Source organism: Aedes aegypti, chromosome 2, assembly GCF_002204515.2.
Source record: "Aedes aegypti strain LVP_AGWG chromosome 2, AaegL5.0 Primary Assembly, whole genome shotgun sequence".
Taxonomy (NCBI): Eukaryota; Metazoa; Arthropoda; class Insecta; order Diptera; family Culicidae; genus Aedes; species Aedes aegypti.
In genome coordinates this window covers 274,315,464-274,340,644 of record NC_035108.1, presented here as the reverse complement: position 1 = coordinate 274,340,644, position 25,181 = coordinate 274,315,464, and the positions used below count along the sequence as shown (strand labels likewise).

At 34.5% G+C, this 25,181-nt stretch overlaps 1 protein-coding gene across 4 annotated transcripts; it reads left to right on the top strand.

The window, feature by feature from the left end:
- Nucleotides 1–4,160: 4,160 nt before the first annotated feature.
- LOC5572641 lies at nt 4,161–23,975 on the top strand. 4 transcript variants are annotated; one of them, XM_021845111.1, is made up of 3 exons: nt 4,161–4,416; nt 6,185–6,549; nt 23,155–23,975. In XM_021845111.1, the coding sequence occupies exons 2-3, from the start codon at nt 6,221–6,223 to the stop codon at nt 23,585–23,587; spliced, it is 762 nt and encodes a 253-aa protein (XP_021700803.1). In that variant the 5' UTR covers nt 4,161–4,416; nt 6,185–6,220; the 3' UTR covers nt 23,588–23,975. The 4 variants fall into 4 exon arrangements, with proteins under 4 accessions (XP_021700803.1, XP_001654139.1, XP_021700802.1 ...); XM_001654089.2 differs by lacking the exon at nt 4,161–4,416 and adding an exon at nt 5,959–6,094; XM_021845110.1 differs by lacking the exon at nt 4,161–4,416 and adding an exon at nt 5,980–6,106.
- The last annotated feature ends 1,206 nt before the right edge of the window (nt 23,976–25,181 follow it).

Sequence of the window (25,181 nt, the reverse complement as noted above, 5' to 3'; positions counted from 1 at the left end):
TTGTCAAACAAACATGCATATCGATACTATTTTAAAAGCTGTTTGATGCAAAATTTGATATATTGAAAAAACTTTAAGTTGACTCAGCATTTAGCCGAATTTTAGGACCTCCAGAGAGCACGTGAATTTCCTGAGAAGCAATTTTTCAGTTTTTTAATTATTAGAAATAACAATCCTGGGGATAACTAGGGGGATGATGGTTACGTTGCCAAGCTGTATAATCACAAATTTTCGTCTACAATATTGAAATACTTCAATATCTGCAATGCTGATTTGCCTTCGACAAACTGCTAGTTATAGTCGCAATGTTTCTTACTGCGACTTGCACTGAGAGATTCCATTCGTTGAAAAACTTGAAAACATATGTAAGGAACAAAACAGACGAAGAGTGATTGAACGCTATCACGCTAATGTATGCGCGTGCTCTAAAATGTAGCTTGGATAAACTTTCAAACAAACTATGGAGTGTTTAAATGTAGATTTGAATGATAATAGAATATTGTAATTCCGTTGAACTATTCATATTTAAAATGCAGAATCCAAGATAATTTTTGTAAAGAACGAAATGTTCTTTGGAACCCGAAGGTTTTTCCATACCGAACAAATGTATTTCGGCAAACTTTTGGAAAAATTTTACCAGGTGCAACAGATTTTCCTTGAGTAGGGTTGCAAATATATATATATAAAAATGTATGCCCAGGGTGGACTAGAATAGCTCAAGTTTGCATATTGTTACATTTTTTTTATGCTAATCTAGCTTAGAATCTAGGAATATTTTTAAATTTTACTTTTCCAAAAAACACATTATTTTTAAGTTCACAAAACCCCCCCTAGAGCCAAATCCTGGTTGCGCTACTAACAGTCTCCGTATGAAATTTCAACTCAAATAATAAGCGCGAATAATTTTCAGGTATACATAACTGAATTCCCGGGAAACGAGATAAAATTGCAATATCCCATGAAAATTAAAATGTACGGTACCTACTCTTTGAACAAAGATGATCAACATAACATAAAACTTTCCAGGAAATGCTTCCAGGGATTGGAAACCCTACTCCATGGCAAGATGTTTTGTATGAAAATTTAAGAAAAAATATTGCACATAATAAACTTCAAACACAAAGTTGAGCCTAAATAGTAATTATTTTGAAAATTGCAAAATGCTTTGGATATTACGCAAGCTAGATCTAATATAATCATAATTTGAAAATATGCATGTAATTTGTACCATATTCAAATTAAATATGGACAAAATACAAAATTGGTCGAGCACCGCTTGTCCCCCAGTTTCGGGCATATTGATTTGTTATGATATTTTAGCATGCATTTTTTATGTATTTCGTCGATCATGGTATCACACATGAAATAAAAATAAGAAGAATGAACATTCAGAACAACATTGCAGAAAGGTCCTAAGAATTTCTAGAAGAATTAATCCTGACACTTCACAACGGTTTTCTAAAAAACACACATTTCCAAAAGTTGGTGTCAGAATTTCTTCTGTGATTCAAGGGAAGTCTTAAGTATTTTAAACAGGGATTCCTCTAAATACCTATCCACAAATATTCCCAGAAATTTTGTCTCTATTATTTCTCCAGCAATTTCCTCAGGTATTCCTACAAATATTTCTGCAAAAAATAATCCAGGAAATCCTCCAGAAATACCTAATGTTGATATGAGGAGTTCAATCAGAAAACGCTAGGAGTATTTTACAGAAAAATCCATCAGCTATGCTTTCAGAGATTCGTAGCCTTTGGGTGGCTAAAGTGGACCAACATTGACATTTACTCATTGATATGCTAGAAGAGCCAAAGGGCTACGTAAAGTTCGAAACGTCGAATGACTACTTTTGGATTCCTCCGCTGGCTTCTCTGGACCCAACAAAAAACAAAGTGGCCGTACTCTTAATGCTGTATAAGAAAAATTACACATATTGAAAATCAGGAAAACTAAATTATCTCATACTATCGCACTCTTCGGTGCTCATTTCTTGGTCATTCCGTTGGCCACAAAGTTCGGCACATAGAATTGTAATTCATCCGTTACATCACACAAAAAAAAGTCACAAATATTTCAAATTATAAGCAGTTGAACGGCTAATTGAATAACAGACAATTTGAATCTATTTCATATGAAAAAAAAATTCGACCAACATTGTAAATCAATGCAATAATGTAGCTGTAAGCACATAAACGCATTTGATAGTGATGAGTAGTCTATGAGACACAGTAGAAAATAAATAGTTTCGACATGCCTGATCAATTTCATTTATGGGATGGAAAAGTCATTAATTTCATCATGAACCTGAATCCTCATTCCACACGACACCGTATTCACATGCATGCTGTCTCTCTAAGTTACCACAAGCGTGTCACTCAGTACACAGTGCTTTGCCTTAATCAATTTATTATTCAATTACAACACGAACATATCGCAGCTAAACTTGACATTGCGCGACATCAGTGAAATTAATTATTTAATTGATACAGGTGCAGTTATTGCATTGATGGTAAAGCGAGAGGTCATACAATTTGACTACCAGCATCAAAAGAATGGAAAATTGCTGCATTTTATGTTTGGTTAAAATGCAGTTCTGAAGCGCGTTTTGCTCCGTATCCCAATATGCCAATAAACAAGTTGGGGCATTTGAAAGTAATAGAATAACAAATATAAACTAACAGGTAGCCAAATTAACAAGCATCTAAGAAAGGGGAACACGCGTTGTTTTATCAAATAGCAGCCCGTTAAATAATTAGACACAAGTTTGACCCATTTTAGCAGTAAAAACAATCCAAAAAGCACTAAAAATATATTTTTGCCGGTGAATCGATAAAAAATAAGCAATTGGAAACATGCAATAAAAATCAGTCGATATTTCTATGAAATTGTAAATAAGCCTTAAAAATTGAAAATTAGTACTAATGTTGCTGGCAACGCTGTCACTGGGGAGTCCCCCGCCAGCTTACCTAGTGTGCGTATGGATAAACGTTAGATTCAAAACTGTCAGATGATCTGTCAGGCATGAAATGTCATAAATACGTAATTTGTCAAGTCATTGGATTTATGCAATTTAGCAGAATATTGTTTATTACGTAAGAATTATAAAAACATAAATTTATATACTAGATTTACCGAGTTTGAACTAAATTTGAAATAATTACAGAAGCAAAGCGGAAATATTTAATTGTAGAGTTTTTGTTGGTAGAATTGAAGTGTTGGCGAACTAAAGGGAGAATAAATGTAAGTTTAATTGAACTCAATGTAAACAAAAATTAACCCGCAATAAATTTACAGCTTTGAGCTATCTTGATCGGGAACACAGACGAGTTGCTTCTAAGATCTCCGAAATCATTTCACCAACAACTAAAATATTAAAACTTTCCAAAAAGAAAAAAAAATAAACACTTAATAATACGAAAAAATATCAAATGAAGCATGCGAAATTTAAATTCAAAAAACGCCAATAAATTTTATAAAATATAAGATTTTGAGTGCATTTTTTAATTTAATTTTTTATTGCTTTCTTGGGATTTAATTGGCACAAATGTATTGAAAGCCGAATTTAATACTTTTGAATGTTGAATGCGTACCTACCTGATGATTATTTGATTTGTTTTGGACTGGTAAATGAAGCAGCATATGAGATTTCTTAAATCTAAAACTTTCATTTCACTCGATGAAACATTTTCAAATTCACGAAGAGAATATTGAATGGTAGGTTTGGTGGCCTGTTTAATGGTATTTTTTACGTTAATAACGGTTTTAAACATCTTGGTGTATATAAAGCTAACATTATTTTATAAGTACAATTAAAGTTGATTTTAAGTGTAAAAGTGCCCTAGAGCCACAACCAATAATTGGTTAAGCATAATTCTTCAAATCGGCGTATCTAACATTTGCATGAAATCGAGAAAAATGCGATGCAACATATTGTAAAGCATTTTAAATCCTATTTAAAATGTTTTACATTTTTTCTATTGCTGTGTCTTGTAAAAGTTGAAGAAAAGAACACTGTTTCTAACCACTATTAAACAATTCAGATTTGTTTTGAATTGAATTGAAAAACTGGTGAAATTAACGAATAAACCCTTTTGCTTTGTGCCGCTCACATACACCATGATGATTCGTCGATACCATACCTTGATTGATACATACACCTTGCTTGATGCGTCGGTTTGACAATTCGTTTTTCACATGCGTCACGTCGTATACACCAGTATTATTTTGAAGTTGCACATACACCGGTTTGCAAATTCCCATAAAACCTAATAAAGTTAGTAAATTCGACAGTTTCTACGTTTAACTACAACGAATATTGGGTTTCCGAATGTTTCCAATTTCAACTCGACTAACAGGAGCGGGGACAGAGCCGTGAGTAACAAAAGTAGATGGAGAACAGTTCTTGTGAGAAAATTGGTAAGAAATATTGACTAGAACCGAATACGAACGAATGTTCCACATTAGTTTGCCAACGCGTCAGCTAGCTGCAGTTGTAGAAATCCCAATTTCTCGATTTCCAACATGTTTAGTGATTCGGAAACGGTATGACGTATCTGCTGATTCAAATTTTATGTTTTGATTCTGCATATAGGTCGCTTTACTATGAGCATATGTACGGTGTATGTGCTAGCATGAAAAGTGTTGACAGTTGAGTCGCTTTGCAAACGTAGGGTGTATGTAGCCAAATTAAAAACACTGAGTAAAGTGCACATAGGGCAGAATTGAAATTTATTTCAAAAAATCGAAAAATGGTTTTAGGAATACTTTTGTAGGCTCAATATGTAGATTATGCGTTTGTCAAGCCCATGCAAAACAAATCTTGGTTTGTTTGTTTTTGCAGATACGTCGGAATGAAGAATTATGCTTGAATTTATAATTTATAACATTAGCTCGAAATTTGTAGGGCCCTTAACCTTTTTACATCAACTTAATTGTACTTATACAGTACAGTACATAATTTTTATGCATAAATTGTAGTTTGAGCAACAGAGTTACTTAAATTAACTTTTTTATTGTTAATTTATACTCAATTATTGTTTGCATAAATTAGTGATGGCTATCCTTCTCTCAGGGCTTGACAACCCTTTCTCCAAACTAATACACATCTTGGCCTCTATGGAGGATATACCCTTACACGCTAACTCAGAAGTACCCATTAATGGGTACTTTCGTACCCATTTCCAACTAAAGTGGCTTAACCCATTTAATGAGTAAAGTCGATTTACTCATTAAAGAGTATTCGTCAGCAACTTCAAAACATGGGTATTTTTCACTCTTGATAGGATTCCAATAAATGGGTAAAAAAACCTCATCTTTTGTCGGTTTCGCTCTTCATTTAGGAGGAGATTTTCACCAAATTATTACAATAAAACTCAAACGAACGCAAATGAAATAATGCATATGTTTTATTTGAAATCTTATATTCATACATTAACACAATCATAATTTGATATTAGTAGCGTAAAATGATCTATTTACAGGACACTTTCCCGATACTCCTCTACATCGGCACATCGGAAATCGGCTCCGGAAAATGTTGCGCCACATCCGAATTCGTTCTAGAATGAAAACGATGAAAATAATTACCATTCGACCAGACCAAAAATCGTTCCAGAAACTACTTACCTTGAAAAGATATTTTAAAAGTTTTTTGCCAGAAGAATTCAAATCCGAATTAGCAATCCAAATACTAATAGTTTCAGGATCAAAAACACAAAAACACGCCACCGTAAAGTCGACTTCAAAATGGCAATGCTGCTCATCAAAGTACCATGCGTATTATATACCCATCATTGGTAAACGAATAGGAACTTCATTAAGGGGATAAAGTACCCTTTTTATGACATTTGAAAAATACCCTTTTTCTGACAATTCAGTACTGGTCATGAAAATGGGTACATGGAACCCATTTAATGGGTACTTCTGAGTTAGCGTGTACAGTTTTTGGCAATTAAATTTCGCTTTGGTGTAAGTAAAGGCGACGAAGTAATGTGCTTAATCGTGGCGTCGTTCGTAGATTCGAATTAGTTCTCTGCGCGTACATGTCCAGCTTGGTGCGACACTCATTGTTTTGATTAGGTTTCTTGTTGGAAAGGTAACGCCCAGCGTAGGTTTAAACTCGATAATTTGAGTGATAAAATCCAGTGAGCATGATTTGAATTAATAACAAATTAATTTGTTTTAGGTATAAAGATCTTTGTTTGGAAAAGGGTGACTCAATATGAATGAGTATGATAGTGAAAGGCGTTTAGCGTACCTGTATCCCCTTATCGGTGCGTTATCATTTATCTGCTGCATATCAACTGCTGTAGCATGGCATCATTGGCAGTATGTGCTAGACACTTGTGTTGAAACCAACTGCGGATGCATTCTAAATGGGCTTTCAACACCAACGTTCTTCACCGGAGGCCACATTGCGTACTGCCATTGGGCAACCTATGGACTGGTTTTACCCATCATCTTCTGTTTCATCTTTGGCATATTTCACGTATTTCGAGTATGCTGTGGCAGACCAAGAGGACACACTTCTACCGCTACGGTCCGACAAAGGTAAGTCTAAAATTCCAGATCCTGGAATCCAGGATAGTGTTATCCCTAATCGAGCAGCCATTAGCAATTTGCTTACTACCGTGATTGCTCGTTGGAAGGGTTAGTATGGGGGTGTGTATTCATTCATTAGTTTATCGAGCAAAACAAAATCAAATTACTTTCATAAAACTACATAAAAAGACATTTTTGCGTTAATCAAGGGAAAAGCCCCCTTTTTTGAAAATGATGTGCCAATTTTCGATCTTTCATACAAAGTAGGCCAAAATCGTATGATTGCTCCAAAAACTAGTGCTAGGTTGACAATTAATTAGTTAATTAAGCCTGATTCGCTGTTGACAAGTAATTTCTCGGCCTATCTTGATGCATGGGAAATTTCTGCAAAAGAATCGTTCAAGAATGCGCTTTTTTCTGATCGCAGTACGCAGTTGAAAAGAACTGTCAGTTCAAATTGGAGTCGCTGTAGAAAATTTCTGCTAGGAATCGACGAGGAATTTCTTTAGCGATTCCTTTTTAGTAGCAAAAAAGGTTTTAAGCTAAGTATGCTGTTCCGCTCAAGAAAAGTAAAGAAATTCCTTGACTGAATGGGTCCAAAAATTTCCTACAGAGAGCTCCATTTGAAATGACATTTCTTCTCAACTGCGTACTGCGATCAGAAAAATGTGATTTTCTGGACCATTTCTGGGAAGAAATTTTCCACGCATTGAGATAGGCGATTCCTTTTCTTGTCAGTAGCAAACCTGCCTTTACCCTGTATGCTGTTCAGCTCAATAAAAGTAAAAATTTCTGCGGAAGAAATCTCGCATAATCTGTGATCTCGCCCTAAAAGCCATTGGTAATCGCGCGTGTAGCTTGGTGTTACTGAGCAAACAAATGGATTTACACTTTATTCTACAATGCTACGATGAAAAGAAGATACTCCTCTATCCCCCAGTGGTAATAGTTTTCATACTGGTCCATTCATTTGCTTAGAAACAACGAGCTACACACTCGGTTACCAATGGCTTTTAGGGCGAGATCACAGATTATGCGAGAAATGGTCAAGAAATTTTCTACAGTGAGCTCCATTTGAAATGACATTTCTTTTCAACTACATACTTCGATCAAAGAAAAATGCTTTTCTTGACCATTTCTTGCAAGAAATTCTCCACGCATCGAGATAGGCGATTACTTTTCTGTTAAAGTGCATACTTTGCTTAAGGGTAAAGTGTGCTGTTAACCATCGACGTTACTTAAGTTAATAGCTGTTTGTCTAATTGGTCGCAATGGATCGTAAAATATCTTGAGCAATGCACATACGATCAGTCACAATGCAATAGTAAGTAATCAAATGCTGTTTATCCATACATTATTTTAATTTAATTCAAAACACAATAAGTTTTAGGTGATGAAGTGTATTTTGCTAAATTGGGTTTCTTCTTAAAGTGAATAACTTTGCAAACAAACAAACAATCGCTCACAACTCACTTTTTTAATTTAATTTAAAAATCTAAAAAAAAAGAAAGTAACTTTTGTTTAAAGATGACACCTTGAAACTCTTCGAAAAATGACTGTAATGTAATGAAATCACTGCAAACAAAATTTGAGGTTATTTGTAATTCGAACCCGACACTCAAATTTCAGCAAAATCAAACTACTAGAAACTGAGGTACAGCGTATAGAGCCTCAAAGTTAAGCATTTTGAGTAGAAAAACAGCATTTGATTACTTACTTTTGTCACTGAAATATCTAATTTCCATGAGGAGAACATTTTTTTTTTGAGAGATCTTAGACCTCCTGGATCAAAACACACACCCTCCCCTCTTAGTTACGTCAATGCTGAACTGCCCATAACTGCATACTTGTAACATTCGACGAAAGTAAGCATTGAGTAAATGGAATATCAAGTGTGAATTTTATGGCAGTATGGGGGGAAACTAAAATTTCTAAAAATTACCAGGACCTAAAAAGTGCTTTTTTGAGGCTGATATTTTGTACAATTCATATTGCATACTAGGTGAATTGTCAGAAAATAATTCTGATAGAAATTTCATTGCTATCACATTACGAGGCTCATTTGAAATCTCAATGTGACTGTTATGCGGTTATGATTACCAATGTGACAAAACAACTTGGTATTTTTTTTTTCATTTTCTAGAACAATCTCACAGATTTCAGTAAGTTGATCGAAAGTATTTATTATTTGATGACTCTCCATGGTATTAACTCCATTTTGTCAAAAATGTCGAATGTGACTGTTTTGCAGTTCTTCTTCTTCTTTCTGGCGTTACGTCCTCACTGGGACAGAGCCTGCTCGTCAGCTTAGTGTTCTTATGAGCACTTCCACAGTTATTAACTGAGAGCTTACTATGCCAATGACCATTTTTGCATGTGTATATCGTGTGGCAGATACGATTATACTCTATGCCCTGGAAAGTCGAGAAAACTGATGCTGCACAAGCCCTTCAAAGTTTATATGGGAATTACTATGGGGCCTTCCTTAGCCGAGTGGTTAGAGTCCGCGGCTACAAAGCAAAGCCATGCTGAGGGTGTCTGGGCGCGATTCCCGGTCGGTCCAGGAACTTTTCGTAATGGAAATTTATCAGTAATGGAGTATCATCGTACCTGCCACACGATATACGAATACGAAAATGGCAACTTTGCAAAGAAAGCTCTCAGTTAGTAACTGTGGAAGTGCTCATTGTACACTAAGCTGAGAAGCAGGCTCTGCCCCAGTGAGGACGTAATGAAGAAGAAGAAGAACTGTGGGAAAAGCAAGCAATTCATTTAATTGATCATAGTATTCATCATAGTATTATGCAATAATCCTGTCCAAGATATTTTGAAGAATCTTCTCTAGATTTTTTTGAAAAAATATTGAGATAAAATCTGTGACGATGACTTCCAGGATTTTGTATGAATCCTACTAAGAAATCTGCCACAATCCTACCTGTACAGAGTTTAGTGACATGCATGACCCGGATTATGAGAAAATTCTGCTCAAGTTTTGCGAAAACTTTTGTGAATATTCTGTCCAGGATTGTGTCTAGGACTCCTTCAGACACTCGCATTATATTTATTTTCAAAACCTGCGTTGAAATCTTTGAGAAAACTATCCAGGTTTTCGAAAGAAACCTGATAATTATTCTATTTTAAATAAGCCTTAATTCCTATAATATTGATTTTAGGATATTACGTCCTGAAGTCGATGAGTCCTGGTTAAAAGTCTATGTGAATTATGCAAGTTATCTATGAAAATTGTAGCCAAAACTTTTTGAGAAGCCTGTCTATGATTTTTGTGAAAATTCTTGCTATATTGATAATCATGCCAAAGATTCTAAGTTAATCACTTCCAGGGTTAGGTTTAATTTATGCCAGGATTCTGTAAGAATATTAGCCTTTGTTCAGGAGAATTATGTTTAGAAATTAGGTTGTTTTTTTTATAATAAACCTCAAATTAATCTTATCACAAATATGAGAAGAGTATTGAAACTCTCCGCTGTCCGCTTAAATTTGATTGCGGACCGGATACGGCCCAGAGAATATGACTAGGGAATACCGAATACTACTCGTATTACTGTATGTACCGTAAGAACGCTATTCACCGCTCATTTAACAGCATGTCAACATGTTAATTTCTGTAAAAAATCGGTTGTTTGATATTTTTTCACAACTTTTTGCCTTAGACGTAAGATGTGACATTTGTTTTTGTAGGAAAAAAATGAATTGTGAGAAATGTACAATGGTACCGAATAACATGTATGCACGCAAAGAATTATCAGCTATTCAAAATAATAATATTATTTGTTGTTTCAAAAAAGATACGCAATTCAATACAACTGGATGTACTGAGTTGAAATAATTTTAATTATTTTTGAATCAACAATAATCTACATCACTTACATTCAAAGTGCATTCATGTCAATGATAATTCTTGTTGTTCCTAATGTTTAGTTTTCTTTAATGTCAAATATTGAACATGTGAAACGTCATGTTTTTTTTTTCTTTTGTGAAGTGAAAACGTGTTAAATAACTGTGAGCCTAACATACCGGGTGTATACAAGTAAGTTTTTTCTTTGTTTCTCGATTTTGTTTCCAATCTTTCTTAGTTATAGTCCACCCACAAACATTGTGAATGGAAACAAATTTGCAGAACTGAAGTTTGAAGGATTGCGAAGGTAATTCCGTCTATTAATATTCCATTAAGCCATATAAATAATGAAACACATATTTGTTTCAGATGTAGTCATCAGCAAAATCTGAACGCTAAATAAGCCAATTCTCGAAAACTTATTCATACAGACTCAAGTCAAAAAAGTATACAAACTTACTTTATCGATCCTACGTGTTTCGCAGACGAAATTCTACACGTTTCGCTCTAAACCATCTCGATTTTTCACTTTTAGAACGTTTAAAATCCGGATTTACAAAACGACGAAAGTAATATTTTCAACTTTCGCAACCTAACCATTACTTACGCCGCCCCGCTGTATGGAGAGACAAATTGACTTAACCACGAATCAAAACAAAACACTACTTGAGCCGATTTTACACTGGTGGAAAAATGTCGCAAGTAACTGAATAAAATGGCTTATCATTTTGTCATAGAATTCTTGTGTGAAATAATAAGAACTTCATAGTTTTTTGACGCGAGCTCATTGTATGCAAAACTTAAGCAATGCACACGTCGAAAAAATGTTAAATAGGTGATTCATTTCAAAACAGTTTTAGAAAACAGGTTGTGATTCTTCTGAATAAATTTTCTCAAAACCGTATGGAAGTTACTTACGTCGATTTGAAAAAGTATTCGAGAATTGAAGCTAATTACTTTGAAATGTTAGACATGCAGAAATATGTGATTGAATAACGTTTTTTTTTCTTTGAAATGTTTTTTTTAGAAAAATAATGAAAATTTTCGAAGCTTCAAACAAATCTTCTTCTTCTTCTTTCTGGCGTTACGTCCCACTGGGACAGAGCCTGCTTCTCAGCTTAGTGTTCTTATGAGCACTTCCACAGTTATTAACTGAGAGCTTACTATGCCAATGACCATTTTTGCATGTGTATATCGTGTGGCAGGTACGAAGATACTCTATGCCCTGGGAAGTCGAGAAAATTTCCAACCCGAAAAGATCCTCGACCGGTGGGATTCGAACCCACGACCCTCAGCTTGGTCATGCTGAATAGCTGCGCGTTTACCGCTACGGCTATCTGGGCCCCGCCAAACAAATAGAAATGTCAAATAATGCAAATGGATTTATTATTTAAACGGATAAAATAATCTTTGATTCAAAAAATAACATTGCGTTGTTTCAAAAACAAATTTTTTATTTCAAATAGAAAAATTTGTTGTTATAAAAACATATTTTTTTAAAACAAAAACCATACTTTTTCAAAACAAAAGTTATATTTGTTAAAACAAAAATTATGTTTTCTGAAACAAAAATCATATTTTTTGAAACAAAAAATATATTTTTCAAACTGTTTTGTACGCGGTTGGCAAAATCAACAAAAAAAAATTGTTAAACCAAATTCGCAGTGTTTTTTTTTTTTTAAGGCACTCCGTGCTCGTGGCCACTACTGTGCCGGAATCAGTTTTATTTGTATCTTCCTTACCGATACAGTTCTATTTTTAACTAATCTATATTTACATCTGCTTTCACTCTTTTCTGCTCTTTCGCTCTCACACCGAGCAGGTAGGAGAGTGCTCTGCTGTTGGTCCAATCGATTTCCATAAGCCATAGTCCATTGCTCTTGCGGTGGTTCGTTTTGCCGTGTTCCTGAGTCGTTTGAGGCTAGCTGCCTGCGAAGTGGGTCAGTTTGTCTCAGTCACCATCTGATACTGACGGAGGATGGATGTGCTCCCCTATACACGGTCCTCCGTGCGGCGTCTTCTGGTGGCTGGACGGGTTATTTTTTGGAGGGGCTGGGAATTGAATCCATGACCTTCCGCTTATGAAGCGAAAGCGTAACCTCAAGGCTACGGACCCCCTTATCAAATTAGCAGTGTTGTTGAAACAATAAAAACCAATTAGGCTGATACAAACATTAATTTTCTTTTATGTCACCCCCCCCCCCCCCCCTTCAAAAATCCGAAAATTAAAAATGTCTTGAAAAACAAATGTTTTTTTAACACAAAAACTTTAATAACTTTTGAACTAAAATAGCTATCAACAATCTTTTTGCATGAGATTTTGCGTTTTATTAAGTTCTAAAGGTCGTTCATAGACAACTTTGACGAGAAACTAACATTAAAAAAGCTAGAGTTGAAAAACTTATTTTTGTTGGACCACCCTGCGATGAATAGGAAAAAATGCTCTAGATTGGTCAAATTTTTAACTACAGATTTTTTTTTTTTTGCAAAGTTGATCAAAATTTCAAGTTTTACTACTTTGCCTAAGAGTATATACCAGTATTTTTGCAAATAAAATAGTTGATTATATTATTTATGTGATATTGTGGACCACCCTAGTTTTAAATGACACAGTATGAAAGCTTACATTAAGCTTACATTACATAATTGGTTAAAAACAATTTTGTAGAAGATCATTTTTGTCTAAAATTTTATTTTCATGCTCAAAATGCAAAATAATAAAGAAATACATTCCATAAAAATCTTCAAAATAGTTTTAAAGTCCTATCTTTCTTATTTCGGATTTCTCGTCAAAGCGGACTATGAACGACTTTTAGAACTTAACAAAACGCAAATTTTCATGCAAAAATATTGATGATATCTATTTTAGTTCAAAAATTATTAAAGTTTTTCAGGTTAAAATCCTTTGTTTTTCAGGGCATTTTATTAGAGTTACAAAAATAACACATCTGTAATTTTTTGATATAATATACAATTTTATTTTGTCTTTTGAATGCCGTCAAAAGATATTTTTTTGTATGCCCCAATCAGAGATACTCACAATCAAAGTGGGCATGTTTTTGAGAGAAAAAGAACAATAACTTCCAAACGGAAGGAGATAGCGAGTTCCTTCACTCACCAAATTACGCATTTTTTTTAAAGCTCTAAAAGTGTTTCATAGACTACTTTGATGAGAAATTTGAATTGAAAACTCTAGAGCCAGAAAACTAGTTTTCTTCGGACCACCCTATGTCACCGTAGGAAAAAAGCTCTCAATCGGTCAATTTAAGAGATACAAAAAACTTTTTTTTAGCAAAGTTGCTTGAAATTGAATGGTCTACAACTTTGCTGAAGCATGTATAATATAATTTCTACAAATAAGAAAGTTAGTTACACAATTTCTATGAAAATGTGGTCCACCCTAATTTTTAATAACACCAAACATAGGACCTTACTAATACAAACAACTTTGTAGAAGATCGTTTTCGTCTAATGTATGCTCAAAATGCACCTTTCCGCGTAAAACTTTTAGGGCACGAATGGTCCTAAGTATGAGGCCCTATATATAACACTATTTGGAATTAATGTAGTTTCATTAGTTGGTTGGTACGACAATATATTAAACCTTGGCAGCAAAAAAGCATTTTTCGGTCTGCCATAATAAAATCTATTTGTAATTTATGTAGTTTCATTAGTTGGTTGGTACGACAATATATTAAACCGTGTACGCAGAGAAAACAATCTATATAAATAAAAATGGAATGGTGTTTGTATGTCACGAAATGGCTTCCGAACGGGTCAACCGATTTGAATGATTGTTTTCCCGTTTTGTTCGTCAAGTGTTCCGACGTGTTTGTGTGTATAAAAATCCCAGGATAGTCACCGGGAAAGTCGGAAAAACGAGCGTGAACAAAACTGTCATTTTGTATGGGAAGATCCATAGCGTTTTTCAAAAGCCTACTTGATGGCAAGACGAAGTTTGCCGGGACAACTATTTTAAATATAAATGAATTCTGTATGATTTCAATAAAAAATATGTATTGTTTGCCGGCCTATAATTGGTTTTTATTGTTTCAACAACACTGCGAATTTGGTTCAACAATTTTTTTTGATGATTTGAACAACCGCGTACAAAACAGTTTGAAAAATATATTTTTTGTTTCAAAAAATATGATTTTTGTTTCAAAAAATATGATTTTTGTTTCAGAAAATATAATTTTTGTTTTAACAAATATAACTTTTGTTTTAAAAAAGTATGATTTTTGTTTGAAAAAAATATGTTTTTATAACAACAATTTTTTCTATTTGAAATAAAAATTTTGTTTTTGAAACAACGCAATGTTATTTTTTGAATCAAAGATTATTTTATCCGTTTAAATAATAAATCCATTTGCATTATTTGACATTTCTATTTGTTTTCTAAAAAAAACATTTCAAAGAAAAAAAACGTTATTCAATCACATATTTCTGCTTGTCTAACATTTCAAAGTGATTAGCTTCAATTTGCTTATTTAGAGTTCAGATTTTGCTGATGACTACACCTGAAACAAATATGTGTTTCATTATTTATATGGCTTAATGGAATATTAATAGACGGAATTACCTTCGCAATCCTTCAAACTTCAGTTCTGCAAATCAGTTTCCATTCACAATGTTTGTGGGTGGACTATAACTAAGAAAGATTTTTTAAAAAAATGGAAACACAATCGAGAAACAAAGAAAAAACTTACTTGTATATACCCGGTATGTTAGGCTCACAGTTATTTAACACGTTTTCACTTCACAAAAGAAAAAAAAAATATGGCGTTTCACATGTTCAATATTTGACATTAAGCAAAACTAAACATTAGGAACAACAAGAATTATCATTGACATGAATGCATGTTACATTCAAAGTGATGTAGATTATTGTTGATTCAAAAATAATTAAAATTGAATTGCGTATCTTTTTTGAAACAACAAACAATATTATTATTTTGAATAGCTGATAGGGTCCTTCCTTAGCCGAGTGGTTAGAGTCCGCGGCTACAAAGCAAAGCCATGCTGAAGGTGTCTGGGTTCAATTCCCGGTCGGTCCAGGATATTTTCGTAATGGAAATTTCCTTGACTTCCCTGGGCATAGAGTATAATCGTACCTACCACACGATATACGAATGCTAAAATGGCAACTTTGGCATAGAAAGCTCTCAGTTAATAACTGTGGAAGTGCTCATAAGAACACTAAGCTGAGAAGCAGGCTCTGTCCCAGTGGGGACGTTAATGCCAAGAAGAAGAAGAATAGCTGATAATTCTTTGCAGCTAAAAAGCATTTTTCGGTCTGCCATAATAAAATCATTGTTACAGTGACCGACGAATAAAAGATCATTTTGCCGTTTTTCATACAAATGGCCAAGTTTGGAAACTTGGATCTTGAGCTCCGATTGATCTGAAATTTCTAGGAAATAACTAGAAATGTGTGCAGTTAAAAAGTCACACGTAGGGGTAGTCGGGGCGATTTGGCCAATGGGGTGGAATGAGCACCTCTTGAAAACTGCATAAATTATTGAAATTTTATCTAAAATAACATGTAACCCCAAAGCTGATGAGGGAATGAAGTAATAGGCATGTTATAAGTCAGTGTTCAAAACTCAAAGAAAAATAAATAAATAATGTTCGAAAAAACTGCCCATATTGCCCCGAATGGCTCTTTTAAATTTTATCATTTCAGAACGATGATGTTTGACTGTTAAAATGTTCTTAAAAAATTGTATCTTCTTGCACGGAGTGTTGTCGTACCGATGTGCTTCTTATTACAAAGGTTCAGACAACTCGACCTAGAAAAACCCCCCATGCCAAAGTGAATCATGGAAGTGCCCAAGTGGTTCTGCACTCTATATTGCTCTAAATCCTTTCGTTTAAAAAATAGTTCAATATGTAAAATTTAGCATCTTTTACAAAATGAGGCATTTGCGATAACTTTAAAGTTGGTGATCAAAATGCTGTGAATTTTTCACTGCAAATTTCAAGTTTTTTCCAAGATCCAACTCACCAAACTTGGTCATTTTGTCACCAAACATGGTCATCAGGTATTCAAAATCATGAAGAATGAGCCGTCGCATGCCTAATTTTGGCACAAAATTTCAAATATCCTACAATACGGATATCTCCGGTGGTCATTCCTGAGATATTTGGGGGGTCACAATAAGCCAGTGTGGTAATTCGTCAATAATTGAACTAGAAGAGTCACATGTATTTAAAGTCATGAAGATTGAGCCATCGCATGTCTAGATTTGGTACAAAAACTGAAACGTCCCACAATACGGGTATCTCCAGTGGTCATTTTTCAGGGTGGAATTTTTCAGGGGATGTGCGCCAGAGAAATTTTATGCCTAAATATCCATCAATCGAATAGTATCGATGTGAATTACATATACAAAACTGCGATAGAAACTTACTTTTCGGATGTTCCGGGTTTCCGGAACCGGGTATGAATAACTAAGTGATTTGAGAATCTCTATTCACAGTCCTCGTGAATACCTATTCAACAATTTGACGACGATTAAGATTACTTTTTTTAGTTACGGAGCTACAGGTTGTCAAAGTAAGGGACTTTTTCAGATGTAGCAGGTTCCCGGTGGCCACAGCGACCAAATCCGAATCTCCGGGAGGGTTTCTGAAACTAGACATGTGTTCCTTTCATTTAAGCCCAACAGAACTAAATTCGGTCAACACACTGATTTTTGCGAGCTGTTTGAATTTTCAGGTCGAAAACGACCCTAAGTCACAATTTGTAACTTTTTGTTAGCGACTTAGGAAGGTTAAGAAATAATTATAGTTATTTCACGACTTCTAGGAGGTATTCGTGGAAGAGGTTCTGAATGAACCACTGAATCCAACATTTTCAGAGGCGATGTAAAACAACTGTTGGGTCATCTCAGGCAGATTTTACAAATTGTATGGTCAGCTAATATGTAGACTCGCCAAAACTCTTTCATAGATTCATCTAGGAATTTCTTTAGAATCTTCTCCAAAACTCACAGTAAAATTACAGAAGCTCTTCTTGAAATTCCTTCAAGTGTTATTTAAACAATGCATTTATAGATTTTTACATAAGTTAACATAAGAATTCCTTGAAAATTCCATCAGGAGTTTCTTAATATTTTTCAGATTATTTCTACATTTTTTGCAACAACTATTCGGAGGATTTGTCTAAGAATATTTCTACTATTATGTCTTGTAGGAATTCGCAAAAGGTGAAAAGCAATATTGTATAGACAAAATCATTGAGGTGTTCCTAATGGTATTGATGGACCACCCCCAAAAGTAACACCTGAATTCATGGACGAATTTCTGGAACAATCCCCTAAATAATTCCTGATGTATTTTTGGAGAAATTCCTGGTTGAATATGAAGAGTCCTGAGAATAGTATAGCCATTTCTGAAGAAATCGCAGGATTAATTAAAAAAATATATATTGCAACATATTTCATTTTTTCCTCCACTTCTGTATATTTCCAACATCCTGGAAGAATCCTATTTACTACACAGTTAAAAATAATGAAGATTACACGTCATGTAAACTTCATTTATGCAATGTAAACATGACGTCATGTAAATTTAAGTCTGAAATAATGTAAAAATGTGTTATATGTCATGTAATCACACAGAATCCTGCCGGATTACATGACATATAATTGAAGTTTACATGACATATCATGTAAATGTCCATGATATTCCACGCTCCAATTGTGTGCATTATATGTCTCAGAAATTTACACGTTTCGTTCGAACTGTGTACTTACGGCAAATATGAAATAATTCGTGGAATATTTTTAAAGAAATTCAAAAAATAGAAAAAGCTAAAAAAAAAGAATTTACAGAGAATAAATCAGATAACAAGTTTTTGTGAGTATTCTTGAAGGAGTTCCATGACAAAATCCGATAATAATTACCAAAAGCATTTGCTCAAAAAATAATTACTAAAGATATCTTAAGATAAAGCCGGATGAATTTTGTATGAAGTGCAAGAAATGAAATTATTTTGCAAAAATCTATTACTCATATTCCCGGACGCAGGGCTGGTAGCAGTCAGACAGCAAAATAATAGTGACTTTAGTGACCAAATTGACCAAAAAATGACCAAATAGTGACCAAAAAGTGACCTAAAATGACATGAAAAATACAAGTATTAGTCATAACAATGATGTATATGTGTAAAAAATTCTAACCAATCTACATATTAGGCGAACTTTGAATTTAAAATTAGGTTGCAGTAATTTCAAATCTTTCTTAACAGTCAACTTAACTTGATTGTCATAAACCGTTTGATTGGAAGCTATCAGTGCACAGTTCAAATGTCTTGCAATGATGTTCGTTCTTAATTGCATTCACATTATAACCTAAATATTTGCGGTTTACGAATCCTAGAAGCTGTGCAGATCAATATTGTGAATAACCTGTATGAGGATGATTTCAACCAGTTTTTTTTTCATAGAATAAGTGGCAATTTTTACAGAAAAGCAATACATTAACGACATATTTGCATGCAACACTGAGTGGCATTGTCGGAGAAATCCTATCAAAACATTTTGCAGTATGAAGCGGAATCTTACTTACACTCTATAGCACAATGTACATAATGCCGTTTAACTTCGCGGAGCAAGCTAAGAGTATATAACAATCCCATTCTTTTCAAAAAGAGACTTTTTGCAACACCTCTTGAACTCTGGTAAACAAGCTCGTGAAAGATTTTTTAGCAGATATCCTGTTCATGATGAACTTACTGGCGAAAATTCATTGAAGATTTAAAAGCAAAGATGCAAAACGAATTACTCGTAGCATTTCTCAACGAATCATGAAAAAATGGAGGAAAAATATTTGGTTATAGACAAAATTGTGGCGATAATCATGAATGATTTTCAGAACATCCGCCGAAAAAAATCCTTACAGAATTCAAAGTTCAAAAACAAACGAAATCATGCTAAATTTGTGGCAGCATTTCTGTAAAATAAAACCATTTCTTACAAATAAACAATAATTCCATAACACGAATGATAATTGACGAACTTGGGACAAACCGAATGTCGTCCATAAAGAATTAGAATATGAGTAATGAAACGTCCAGTTGAAATTTAGATACTTGAAGTACTTCAAATATCTAAATTTCAACTGAACGTTTAAATAAATGAACTACTGAAAGTAATCATATCATTCAGTGGTGGCTTGTAACCTCACGTTTTACCTGATCTATGACCCTGAAAATGACTAAATTTGCATAATAGCAAACGATAGAAATCACATATTTGTTGCTGAAATACATGAACAGGTGGAGTTGACCTTAGCGAATGGCCACTGATATCACTTATTGATTAATAATTATCGTCCAACAATGTAAAAAAATCATTATAGAAACGTGTTTTTTGTGTAGAAATAGTTGTACAAAGTCGTGTAAAAAAACAGTGTTGTTTGACCCTACACACTAAGCTCTTACGGTGAATTTCACCGTAATCTCAACAGCTGAACAGTTCGGTGAAATAAAACACCGAAATTCCGTCGAAATTTAACGGATTCCGGTGATTTTTTACCGAATACTGTAAAAATTTACCGTACTCCGTTAATTTATTTCACCGAACTGTTCAGCGTCTGTAAAATAATTTAAGTGTGTAGCAATGAAAAAATGTATTGTTTATTTGTAGGAATTTCTAATGTAATTTCTGAAATGATTTCCAGCAACATACCGTATTGGACAAAACACTTGCAACTTTTTCGATTTTCCATTTAAAATGACCAACTTTGGTAAGCTAGATCTCAGTTATTTATCGACGGATTCGAATGAAATCTTCACAGAACATCAGATATAACATGAATTTGAACATATATTTTTGAATAATTTTTCCAATCACGAGTTTATAAGTAATAACGGTTTAACTAAAGTGTAATTTTCGACGAAAAATTTAAAACCATTTAGGGCAAGTCGCCTAATGTTGAACGGCTTAAAACGTCGCCTATTGTTGAACAGCCCGTGTATTCCTTATGGCGTGTTCAACAATTAGCGAGCATTTTCACCGTTCAACAATTGGCGATTTACCCTATCTCAAAATCTGATAACCATACACAAAAACTGTCTTCAGCAAACTTGTTCATCTCGTTAAAATCTACAACTTTGCATGAAGCTATTCCATCAATATGTTTAGTTATGTCATTTATAAAAAATCGTCAAAAAATTCACTTTAGTCAAACCGTTACTGCTTTTGAAATTGTGATTGGAAAAATTACTCAAAAATGTATGTTAAAATTTAAGTTATGTCTGATGTTCTGCCAAAATTTCATTCAAATCGGTCCATAAATAACTGAGATATAGCTTACCAAAGTTGGTCATTTTGTATGGAAAATTGAAAAAGTTGCAAATGTTTTGTCCAATCCCGACCAACCAGTCTTCATAATTCTTTATAGATCTTTAACCAACAATGGCGATCGCTAACGGTTCAAAACGAATCTATATCGATCGCTATCGAAAATCACTGACTGGTTGACCGGGATACTGTAAGTACTTACCTTCAAAGTCCAGGATGAGTTTAAATTTAAAGTTATTGTTATTTCTAGAGTACTTCGTGAGGGCCAAGCAGGACAGTTCGGTTTTGCGTCGCCCGATCGATTTTGCTCACAATTTTACGCGTTTTCGTCGCCGGAGAATTTTTGTTTTTTTTTTCCTGTTTGGAGCGTCTTGCTGGGTAGTGCTTCGTGAGGCCCAAGCAGGACGGTTCGGTTTTACGTCGCCCGATCGATTTTGCTCACGATTTCGCGCGTTTTCGTCGCCGGAGAATTTTTTTTTTTCCTGTTTTGGAGCGTTTTGCTGGGTAGTGCTTCGTGAGGCCCAAGCAGGACAGTTCGGTTTTGCGTCGTCCGTTAGATTTTGCTCACAATTTCGCGCGTTTTCGTCGTCGGAGATTTTTTATTTTTTTTCCTTTTTGGAGCGTCTTGCTGGGTAGTGCTTCGTGAAGCCCAAGCAGGACAGTTCGGTTTTGCGTCGTCCGATAGATTTTGCTCACGGTTTCGCGCGTGTTTTCGTCGCCGGAGAATTTTTTTTTTTCCTGTTCTGGAGCGTCTTGCTGGGTAGGTATTTTGGAAGGCCCAAGCAAGACGGTTTGTTTTCGGAACGCCAAGAAGTTTTGCTGTCAGTGTCAGTTTTGTGTTCAGTCGAGAATGGATTACCAACTGGTGAGTTCGTTTCATGCTTATGATAACACATTTTTTCTTGAAAGCGTAACTTTTATGTAATATTAAAACAAACTTTGTATGGTTCGTCACTATAAGTGTCGGCATTATGCTATTTTCTTATACAATTTCAATATACATATATTTTTCTCTTTTTGACATTATTAAAAATTATCTTTTGAATTGTTCGACATCGTGAATGTTGACGTATTTTTTAAAACTTCTACCATATCGAGACAAAATGCACAGTAATACTCATATGTCATTTTCAAACAAACTATGTATGGTTCGTCACTACAAGTGTCGGCATTATTCCTGTTTCATATAATTTAAATATATACATGTAATTTTCAGTTTTCGACATTAATAAAAACGTCTTTTGAATTGTTCGACATTATAGATGTTGACCTATTTTTTAAAGCTTCTACCAAAAACTTCTCGAGACAAAAATACAAAACTAGCTTTAAATATAAGTCGTATATTTCCCCCTTGTCCATGGATCGCATCACCGACCAGAGGTGACTCCCAGATCTTTTCCTCCCTCACTAATAAACACCCTTCCCGTGGTGATTGTGGAGATGCAGAGGTATTCTCGGTCTCTAGAAGCAACAATCATTACACCCTAACATTCCTTCCCCATCCCAACTGACTGTAAGGACTTGACCGGCGCCGTTATTGATCAATAATATTAGATCTGCTAAAATTGCACTTCGAGAGTAAGCAGAAACTCCCATCCCTTATTCATTTGGATCGTAGTGCAATTCTTACCAGTTCCGATCAATCACGGAGTAGCAACCATTGACATGTACAGTCAGTCTATGCTATGCTATGCTATGCTATGCTTTAATTTTTTGGTTGTTATTTCTAGCCGTCTCTGGCTTATCTTCCGGGGGAATTTGATGATGTTTATTCAGAAAGCTGATTTAGGATTTCTTCTAAAGCAATAGATTACTCAGATTAGATATTGGTCCTGGTTTTTGCCAAAATATAATAATATACCTATTTCGGACCAAAAAAAAAAACATTCCAAAGCTGTTTTCAATGTTTTGCCAGAATCTTCTCCAAAACTTTTCCCAGGAATTTTAAACATTTTCCGTTGGAAATGTCTACGGAATATTCACTTGAATTCTTCCAGAAAGCTAGCCGGAAGTTCCTATTTTTTTCTTGAGTCAAGAACATTTATACTTAATACAAATCACATAGTTGTCTGTATAATAACAAATATTTTTTTCTTTCTGTTTGTATTTGAAAAGCTGATCCAGCCTAAAATTCCATTAACATCAGATCCCGGAAATAGTTACTTTAGTGACCATTTTCCTGAAAAAAGTGACTTTAGTGACTTTTTATTGGAAATAGTGACTAATAAGTGACCAGATCGAAAAAAGTGACCAAGTCACTAAAAAGCAACTTGCTATCAGTCCTGCGGACGTAATTCATCAACGAGTTCAAGAGGGATTGCATGAAGAAGTTTCTTGAAGAATATTTTAAAAGAATTGGCAGATGTTTCTTGGCAGAAATCGTGGATTAATACATGGAGCAATTGTTTATAAAAGTTCCTTCAGGATTAATAGCTTATTCTCTTTCAGATCCGGCGAAGTGGTTGTTATGACCACCAAGACCGATGTTACGGACGATGACGACATCAGCCCATACTACTGGATCCCCGTGAGCGTAATTGGTAGCGTTATGGCGTTGTTCACGTTGGTCCACGCCGCTATGTACCTGGATGGATTCCTGTACAGTTGCAAACAGTACCGCAATGAGCTGATCAAGTATATGCAAGCCAGTGGACCTTTGGTGGCTGCCATCCAGGGAAGACTGTCCTGTGCCTCGGTATTCGATTTCATGGACTACCTCCATCAGGACGTTTCATGGGACAGACGTCGTGAGGGACGAATCAATACGTCAGCCGCACTTATAATCGGTATCATTTGCTCGTGGACCTGTATTGCTCTTTGGATCTGGACCGTGGTAATTGCAGCACAACGTGCTAGGGCTAGCCGTAGAGTTCGTGTTTGAAAGAACAGTTGCCAGAGCGAAAGACAACTTTTTCGCGATCATTTTTGCCATTTTCTTGCATTGAGTACAACACAACACGGAGCAAATCATATCAATGTCATCTGAACAATATTACATAGATAAATGTGTTCATTTATAATTGGCCTTAATAACTTGTCAGGGAAATATGTGCCTTTGCAAATCCTTACCGCATATAAACGTAAAAATCTACATTCATCGATCATCGATTTCCAATAAGCGCCCACATCGAAGATGGGGCTCGATTGGCCAAACACAAGTTTTTTTTTATTAAAAAAAAGTTTTTGCACGGAACATTTTGATCGATATTTTACCTGCGCTTTTACAAACCATACCTGCAATACAATAAAATTTTATACATTCCTTTAAAGATTATCATTTTATCATCCATTTTATTTACTATCTTTTAAACATATTTTAAGGTTTTTAACGACAATAAAGATATAATTTTTTTTGTATTCAAATGAAATGCTATTAGTTTTATTTCTTCATATATTAATATAAATCCCTTACTTTTTTTGGCAAAGTAGGCACATTCTAAACTATACTTTTGCCAAATTTGTTTTATATTTTATTTTGGAATAGTGGTCCCGGTAAACTTCGTTTGTTGCAAAAAGTTTTGTAATCCTCTGTAAGAATATTTAAAGACATTTTTTGGAAATTCAAGACATTACGTAACCCTAGATATTTTATCATTATTTACTACAAAGTATCGTACACAAATGTTTCAATAAGGTCGCAAGTTCACCAGGAACTTATCCAATGATTCTACCATAGTTTTCTCAGGGACTTCTACCAATATTCTTGTTTAGGTCATTTTCTAAAATTTAATCATTTCTCCAGGGATTTTCTAGGATTTCCTACAAAACCAGTGCAAATGCGATCCAAGGTACTATTCAGGTAGTCATGAAAACCAACTTTTTATATGGTTCTCTAATTCGATGTCGAGATACGGAATATCGAGTAAGGGAGAGTTGACTATCTTGTACATAACGCTTATTAATCGCGTGATTCAACATCGAATCTAACCGATTACGCGACAATTTGCACAAACTCATGAAGGTGCTATAATTTGACAAGATGTGTAGGGGAGAGCCTCTGTGCCCGGACACTAGTCGTTTTTCAGAAATCAAGATTAATTTTAAAAGTTTAACACCATAATACAATACCTATTGGGAAGTTATTAGGTTACACAGAATATGACTTTCCTATCTTCACAGATTATGAAATTAGAGACATGTATTTTATGGGCTGGACACTTATATGGAAGTTTTCAGCTTTATTTTGGACCCTTAGAAACACTGACTTTGTCGATAAAAGTACCTAAAACACTAATCTGTTTATATGAAGCATAAAAAACACATGTTATATCTTCATTCTATGGTATTGGTTTGAATTTTCATCAACTGGTTCACTTGTACGAATTAACTGAATTTAGTGTCCGGGCATAGAGGACACCTAAAAAAATATTGCATCTTTCAATTAGTAACGAAATTCACGCCAAAAATAATGTAGTTTTGGAATTATGAATTTTCAACTAAAAGTGTCCGAGCCAGGACTTTCCCCTAGTGTAATT

Coding starts and splice junctions, on each gene's coding strand:
- LOC5572641 (XM_021845111.1), top strand. CDS start 6,221: ATGAATGAGTATGATAGTGAAAGGCGTTTAGCGTACCTGTATCCCCTT. Junction 6,550..23,154: donor ACCGCTACGGTCCGACAAAG/GTAAGTCTAAAA, acceptor ATTCTCTTTCAG/ATCCGGCGAAGTGGTTGTTA.